At 38.9% G+C, this 8,905-nt stretch overlaps 1 protein-coding gene across 1 annotated transcript in view; it reads right to left on the reverse strand.

Moving 5' to 3' along the window:
• LOC140651467 (uncharacterized) overlaps positions 1–8,905 on the reverse strand; it is a 39,911-nt gene that overhangs the window by 26,449 nt on the left and 4,557 nt on the right. Inside the window, exons 3-5 of the mRNA XM_072860939.1 lie at positions 6,759–6,941; positions 3,203–3,370; positions 1,343–1,444 (exon numbers count right to left, since the gene is read on the reverse strand). Of these exons, the coding sequence (XP_072717040.1) occupies positions 1,343–1,444; positions 3,203–3,370; positions 6,759–6,941 (453 nt within the window). The remainder of the gene's footprint in view (positions 1–1,342; positions 1,445–3,202; positions 3,371–6,758; positions 6,942–8,905) is intronic.

Consider the following 8,905-nt stretch of genomic DNA (forward strand, 5'->3'; position numbering starts at 1 on the left):
CTAACTATGATCAGACCTTAAGGGGTCTAACTAATACAAGTCTTAGAGCTGTAAAGTGTTAGTAAAGTGTTGACCTTTTCAGATATGTAATTTTTTTTTCTCTGAATGTTGCTCAGATTTCTGACTTTTCTGATCTTCCCTAGTGGTGTTTAATGATGACCCTATTTAGTAGCTCAGCAGGCTGTTTTTAAAATGATGGGTTCAGCTAATGGATTCACAAGCCTCTGAATTCACAGGCTTTCCCAGTGTTGTCAGGAAGCTGGACAATATAATACATAAGGCTGGCAAAGTGACAGAGCTATTCTTAGATGCCTTGCTAGGAGGCACTCACCAGCATTCTTGGTCTAGGATGACATTTTTCGTTATATGTGCCTTTGGTAGTAGAAATCTATCAGAGTCTCCTGTACCTTCTGCTCCTTCTCTAATTCTACTGTGTCCTTCCTGGGATGCAGAAAGCAGTACAGCAAGCAGTACTCTAGATTTGGGTGAACCAAGCTTTTAGGTAGCGGCAAAGTGACCCTGACTCTCTGTGTCTCATTCTCAGGGCTGTTACTGATGGTGGCAGCCTTTAGCCAGATTTCTAAGCCGTCATTGCACACAAAGACGATGATTTCAGTGACCTTTCAGTGGTGACTCCCAAGATCTCATTCCTGAGCGTAACTGCCAATACCGTGTTGTCCATCACGTAGGCATGGTATAGATCATTCCTTTCTAAAGGCATTATCTGACACTTCATCTTTGTTGAAACTCATCTGCCACTTTTTTTCTCACTCACTCAGTTTTGTGAGTTTCTTCTGGAGTTCCTCGCAATCATCGGACTAACCTGAAGTGTAATCTTAACAGCACACCTCTTAAGATTTTATAGATGGCTTGATGGAAAACCATCAAAGCAGAAGCGTCTCCAGCTAATAAGACTTTTGGAAATGTTGTTATGAGGATCACTACATCCTCCATTTCATTCTTGAAGGCCTGTTGTCATGAACGGATGTCAATCCCCAGAAGTTCTAGACTTTACATCTGGAGAGAGGCTGGATGCAGACACTTGCATGAGGTATCAACTGTTATGGAAGGACACAGAACAGTGGAGTGTGGTTTACCCACAGGCATACTGGGGCTCTAAGATCGTTTGTCATGAGCAGTTCAAGAACATGTTATTAAACACCTTACACCACCAATTATGGAAATTATTTATGTATAATAATATTATGTATTATTATAAAACACACATTATATATAATGTATATTATATTAACTATATTATAGTATAGTATATTACTAAATAGTGTATATTTATTTTCATACATTTTCACAGGAGAAGTTAACTAGTACAAACACAACTTACTTGTGTCAACTTCAGTCACAAGGATAGGCTTTGAGAACTGGATCCTGAAACCCCAAGGGTAATTGCCAGTTCCTTTAGCAATCTTCACTGTTCTTTCACGAACTGCAAAAGAGGAAAAAAGACATCTCTTTTTCTCTGCAAGTCAAGTTCAATTTAATAAGCAGCAGCGTGTTTTTAAAACTTTTTATCTATAGGCATGGACAGTTATTGATTCTGCAAACAGCTAGGACACTTTCCATATCACTCCTAGCTGTTTGGTGCTACTCCTCTGCCAGTGCGTACTCCCCTCATGCCATAACTGATCAAATGTCATTCATGTTAGGGCAAAGACAGACAGCAACAATGAAGTGTACTTTCATGAGCATTTTAAGTTAAATGCCTGGACTTCATAATGAGGAGGTGGAAAAGCATTCAGATGTTCCAGTCTACTGACGGTGTTCTGGGATAGAAAAGCACTCCTGCTGTCTGTGTCAGACCTCTAAGCTGCAAATACAAAATATACTCTAAATTCTCAAATGAGTTTAAATCTGTTTCTTGTAGTTTCATTCTTTTTAGAAGGTCTCTGTCTTTTGGATACCAATTGTTTCTTTTGCTTTCATCTACCCTTCCCTGTCCACTCCCTGCTCCCGCTGCCTACTAGTCCTCTAGTCCAACCCCCCACCACACTGGCATCTCCTGCCACCAGTGGCTGTGAAATGTTTTTCAAGTCAGCAGAATTTAACACGTTAAGGGATCACCCTCAGTAAAAAGGAAGATCAGGGTCTAATTGCCTAGTTCCATCTTTTTCTCAGGGTCTCGTATTATTATTGTGTCTCAAATGGTCTGGCTCATTAAATCTTATACTCATGAAGGACTTCAGTATAAATTTGAATTCTCAGAGTGTCTGCTTTTGATCATTTGACTGTTTTACTGGGTTTGTTTAATGGAGGCCAATTTAATAATTTATGACAGCTGTTTTGTCTTCAAATCGTGTACTATTTGGAAGATAGAAATTGCTTTCAAGGTTACTTTACTAGCAGGCCAATTGACGTTACCTGTCTAAAAGAGCATGGATAATTCAACACCTACTTTAACTATCTTGCTGCACTTCTGACCTTTCCCCTGGGGGAAGAGGCAATCAAAATGGCTCTCCAGAATATTCTCATATATTTTAAGGGAGATTTTTCATATCTGGAGATTTATAGAGGACATTTGTTTCCTCTCATATTGTGAATGATTTATGAACTCCAGCAAAGAACTACCTCCTGGAAAACTACAGGGGGATTTCAGTTTGTCTTAGTTCTTTGAACTGTGTTACTTTTCAGTAACCTAACATTTGAAAAGTGACGGAAAACCTCCCATCACCCTGCAAAAGTTATTCACTATATCTGTTTGCATGACAGGCTTTAAACTACAAATAGAACAACCCTTCTTATCCATAGCAAACTGGATTCTTTTCTTTCTGGATCTACTATGTTTGAAAGTTTGATGGAGAACAGATTTTATGACCATTATAATACTTTATGTCCACAAATAGCTCTCTATGATTTTGCCATGTTTGAAGAAGCTATGACATTACATTGCTTCTACTCTTATCATGCAGCAAGAGATGAGGTTTAGTTATGACTTTTTACCAGTATCAATTTTGTCAAGTAATTATGATATTTTGCAAGGCAGTAGCTAAATAGGAACTACTTATTTATGAATTTTTATAACCTTTTAGCTTCTTGGGTTGCTCTTTTTTCTATCCTCAGCATAAGCATCCAGCATCTTCTCCAAAATGTTGGATCCCCTGGAAATGAGGATCCCCTGGAATCCTCAGAGTGCCCAAAATAAATACAGTTTTATGACATTTATTACCTGCTGCTTTAGCCAACTTACTTGCCACTGGTCTCGGCCGTTTGCTGAGACATCTAGGACTATTATCTGGAGAGACATCATCTCCTCTGAAAACCCAGGAAGCAGAATGAAAGTTTTCTGTATAAAAACCTCTGTCCTCATTTTCAGAATGTAGTCCCAGATCTACTGACCGAGCATCCTCTGAATTTACTGTCATGAGGATAAAACAAGTAAAAGTAATGTCAAGAGGGAAAATGCTTGAAAAATAACAGACCTCAGTCAGTCAGCATGGAATAAATGCCACAAGCTTCTTAATGAACTGTCTGTAATGTCTGTACTTAGTTCTGCAATTTTGCTGATGTTAAAGGGGCAGTCTGAAAAGGTGTCCAAATACAAGAACACAATATTGGATGCTATTGCATATTAAACTTGAATGCCAAGTGAAGTTTTAATGCAAATTGTCAAAACAGGAGCTGCACCTCTTTAAGAGAAGTCTGACTTTACCCAATTGCTAAGCTTTCTTGTGTGGCCCATTTGATTAGGAAATTTCTAGTTTTCTAGAAATTTAGTACGAGTTCAGTGCATATGGGAAGACAAAAAAGAAGCTGAAAAGTAACTGGCATGACTCAGGTAATAATGACCATATTTGCTGTTTGTTTAATCTTAGCTTTTCCAGATGAGTGTATTTAGAATAGGTGGTGTTGGGTTTTTTGGATTTTTTGTTTGTTTTGTTTTGGGTTTTGGTTTTTTTTTAATATAGAACTTCTGGCTTGTCCTAGGCTGTTGAATATTTGTATAATGTTTCATGTGTTATCATGAGGATTCTCAGATTCATATTTTATATTAATTTACATTCACAATGTCTTGCAATGGGTCCACTGAGTCAAACCATGTCACCCAGATTAACATGGAGATGGAGGAGAGGTCTAATTCTCTGCTAAAGGAAAAAGCAGTAATGTTCAGCCTCACAAGGACATAGGACAGCAGGCAGCTGGCTGTGTGACAGGCAGGCTATAAACAGCAGTTTGACTGTGGAGAAAAAGGCTATGCAATGGTATGACAACTTCCCAAGCAGACCAGGAGCTTGAACTTCAAAGCTAAAAATGGATGGTGAAAGGCATATAAAAGTATAAAACGTCAGAGACTGAAAAAATGCTTTAGTATAAAGTGTCTGAGAGGAAAAAATAAATCTTGCTTCTTTCAGTCAAAATGCCTGGTATAATGCAGCTAGATTTACTACAGCTGGAGAAAGGATCTGTTTGCTTTGTTTATCCTGTGTTTGATGTGGCAATTATGCAGAATGATTTCCAGTTTCAAAACAGAAAAGATAAAAATTAACCTTTATTTGGTTTTGTTCAGCAAGTTACTTCCTGAATACATCTAACATTCACTTTGACAGTTTGCTTAACTCTACCTATGTAGACAAATACACATCCACCAGCTTCTCCCTTATGCAGACAGTATGAGATGGCAGGATTAACTGTATAAAAAGCTACTAGTACATAAAAAAAACCCCCAAATAAATAAATACTACTAGGCTGATACGTTTAAAGCACATCTAAGCTTGCTACCATAAATTTACAAATTAAGAAAACCTAGACTAGCACTGAGCAATTCAGTACAGCATAGTATTTTCCCAGTTTAATACTGAACTGTTGTAATTGTAGTAGAGCTTCAAATGTGGCAAATACGCAAAACCACAGAAATAAATGCTACCACGCTGGCATTATGGAGTTATGCCAAGACATTTCTTGAATGTCTATTCACCTCTCCCCTCCTTTAGCTTTTGGCACAGATGCCAAACTGAGCAGTTTATGAGTGGCAAGAACAAACTGTGCTTAGGTTCTTCTCAGCTGCTGGAAGTAAGTGTGTAAGGAGCTGCTGCTTCCAAATATCGATTAGAGTTGTCTCAAGTCTGCAAACTCCAGGGAACAGCCTAGCTACCAAAGCAAAAGGGACAGAAGTCTCAGGCCTGTAGCATACTATCCAAAATGATTAGATACTAGGATTTGTGACAGAATTGTCTGCTCAATCACCTGTTCTGGAGGCCACTTCAGGTTCATGCCATGTGCTACCAAAAGCTTTGTCTCAAGGAAAGCAATTCTAGTTGTTGCAACTTGATCTTTTTTTGGTTTGTTTGTTTTGGTGTGGGTTTTGGTTTTTTTTTTTTTTTTTTTAAATATATTTTCTCTTTGAAACCAGCGTGTGCCTGATCTAGTAAAATTTATGGTCCAGCTTTATATTAAAGAGACATTACTGTTGAAATCAACGAACAGTTTATCTTGGTGTATATATCTCCTGATAGGTTTTTTGAGCTCTGGTGGTTTGACATGGTAACTTTCTAATCTTGCTGTGGACTAGAATCTCTCTTAGGGGCAAAGAATGGAAACTACTACCAATAAACATCTTTTTCATTTCCACGTGAAATAAGTCAGTCATCCCTGCTGCTTTGTTAACAGCCATTAAAAACTTAGGGATAGACTCAGTTATCTGAACATAGGTGGCTAGTACCATACTAGATGCCTTAGGGTATCTCACTTGCTGTCCACTTACTGCTTCAAAAAGGCAAGGGTCCCCTGTAGGTCACATATCTCAGAACCCTATTGGCGTCCCAGCTGGCAACTGACACCTATGTTTAGGTAGTGAATTGAGGCCCTGCTGATGTAGGACTTACCTCTTCAGTACAGGGACAGAACATATTTACAGTTTATCTTGTATTGGACCTGCACTGAAGTCTTGCAGCTGTCTTCTATAGGTTTGGATTTAACCTTCTTCAAAAAGGAGGCTATACATCTACAAATAAAACTTCCCTCTCCAAAAGTAAACATTGTATCACAAAATATTTCCACAGGGAGGTGCACATTTCTTCATCTGTACAAGGTACTTGTACATTACTAAATAGCAAAACAGGAGGCAATGGAGGTGTGAAGTAAGAAGTACCACATATGTTCTCTCCTAGACTGTGCAGTCCTTGTTTGGGGACTCCACCTGCATGAAACGTAAATTCATTAAGCAGTTAATCTTTAAAATTCCTTCCCATGCGATTTAAGCTGATAAGTTTGGTACAGGCTCAAGCATATGGCGAGGTGACAGATTTCTTAATGAGACAGCTACGGGACTAACTGTTCCAGTAACTGGAGGGACAGTGAAGGACAATCTAGGCAACAAGCCTGAAAATAGAAGGTGGAGCAGGTGGCTATCTTAGTGATGAGAGAAGGACTCTCAGCTCACCATGGCTTTGACATAAGCAAAGTAAGCATCAGGATTATGATTTTTGTTACACCCTCAAAGCTGCTGCCGTAAGTGATTTCCTGTTTGTCTGTGCCTAAAGCTTGTCTTAACAGAAATTGCTTATGGACAAGGATGGTAGAATGAGCTTTTTTTCAGTCAGATTGTTCGCTTGGTTATATGAAGGAGAGAGGATACTAACTCCCATAGTGAGCAATAGTTCCATTGAATAAAATACGCTTCCTCATGATAATGACTAAGAGAGAGACTCAGGTTATGAACTGAAGATCAATTTCCTTAGCTGAAAACCCTGTCAGAGTGTCAATCACACAAAGGAGAAAGAATACAATCATAAGACTAATGTACTCACTTGATCCCTCAGTGATTGTGCTGTTTATGGAGCTTCCTCCAGTTGAACTGCATTTTTTGCTGTCTTTGAACTGTTTCCGTCTCCTGGCCCACTGGTCTATTGCTTCTTCCTGGGAACTATCGCTTGCTCTGGTGTCCTTCATCAAAGGTAGCTTTCTGGTTTTAGTAATTTCTGATTTCAAGTCTAAATTTTAACCGGACATTGTGAGGAATGTGTAAGACAACTTAAAAAATTATACTGTTTAAAATATCCACATTTGAAATACAAGAATAACCTAACCAAACACAGAAATGAAAATACCAAATAATACTGAAAATATTCATAAAGTATGTATTTTAGACTAATTGAGGTCTTCATGCAGAGAAAAGTACATGTGATTACCTTGTGGTAGTTGTATCTGTAGTTAAATACCTACAAAGACATTTGTACGGCACCATTTTTATGCAGAAACATGTAAATTGCTCATGGATTTTACTTAAAAGTGCTCATACATTTTTGAAGTGGTCAGTATGTAGATATATAAAGTGCTATTTAAACATTAAAAAACTTGCAAGACACACATGCAGATAAAAGGAGGATATACCTTTCTACTTTAGGTTTCTTCTAGGTAGGGCAGTATAAATTTATTTGTTGTATTACTATTTCAGCTAAAACAACAATTGGAAAACAGACTTTGTGTTAGATTCTGTTCTGAAAATGCACCTGTACCCACTGGCAAGGGCAGATAGGGAGAAAGTGAGCCCAGCATCAACAGGCTCCCTAGAGGATTGTGTAAGTGCTCGCTTGGCTCAATAGCCTCTTTCTGGTTTCAGTCAGATCTCCATCACACATCTGTGTCACTGAGCCCCTTTTTCAGGGCAGCTGACATTGCTGAGAGTCAGGAACCCAATTTCTTGTAGTGCCTTTGTAGTGCCCTTTGTGTGAGTCCTTGCCCCTCTGATAATAATTAAGTTCCCACAACACCAGCAGACTTCTAGATTGCCTGGACTCCTCTCTTCCTTCATGTTTACAGCATTTGCATCTGATTTTCTCCTCTGTTCTAGATGCTTTCACTCTGTTGAAAAATGTCACTTTTCCGTTCCAGCATCACTGAATTACTGAGCACAGGAAGTCCCACATTGCCCCTTGTGCCCAATGTCTTGTCTAAGTAGGCTGGTATTCCCACATTACAAGTGGACTTTAAATCTTATTAACGTGTTTTAAAACTTTAAATGCTTATACTTCTTTCTGGCTGTACACATTTACTCATTTAAGGCAGGACCTCCACAGCATTGCTAGAATAACACAGATCGACAATCAAAATATGACCATAGGCCAAAAGAGGGCACAAGTTACAGACCAGGTGAGGTGATAGGTAAGAGAATTACATAGGTAATTCTTAGCAAGGAGCAAAAGGGAAAAGGAGAGAATAAAATGAAAATGTAAGAAACAGCTACACCTCACTTCTGTGCAATGTGTTTAACCACTGAGGTCTAATGTATAAGAAGTCAAGGTTCTTGACCATGCAGGCTTCCTTCAGTGTCTTCTTTCTATACCTTGTTCTAAAGAGATTTCCATTAATTAATTTTCTATTTATTTTAATATTTTAGATTTGATCTATATAGCAATATCTACCTATATAGCATATCTATATAGTCTATATAGACTTCAGGTGTTTTTGAAATTTCCATTACCAGTGCCAAACAAGACAACCTTGGAGGACATAGAATAGACTATTTCAGTTGGAAGGGATCTACAACGATTATCTAGTCCAACTGCCTGACCACTTCAGGGCCAAAAGTTAAAGCATATTATGAAGGGCATTGTCCAAATGCCTCTTAAACACTGACAGGCATGAGGCATTGACCACCTCTCTAGCAAGCCTGTTCCAGTGTGTGACCACCCTGTCAGTAAAGAAATGCTTCCTAATGTCGTGTCTGAACCTCCCCTGATGCAGCTTTGAGCCATTCCAATGCGTCCTGTCACTGGATACCAGGGAGAAGAGATCAGCACCTCCCTCTCCACTTCCCCTCCTCAGGAAGCTGTAGAGAGAAATGAGGTTGCCCCTCAGCCTCCTTTTCTCCAAACTAGACAAGCCCAAAGTTCTTAGCTGCTCGTCATAGAACGTACCTTCCAGCCCTAAGACAGACATGCCAGTATTTTCTGCA

This window comes from Ciconia boyciana, chromosome 4, assembly GCF_034638445.1.
Source record: "Ciconia boyciana chromosome 4, ASM3463844v1, whole genome shotgun sequence".
Lineage (NCBI taxonomy): Eukaryota > Metazoa > Chordata > Aves > Ciconiiformes > Ciconiidae > Ciconia > Ciconia boyciana.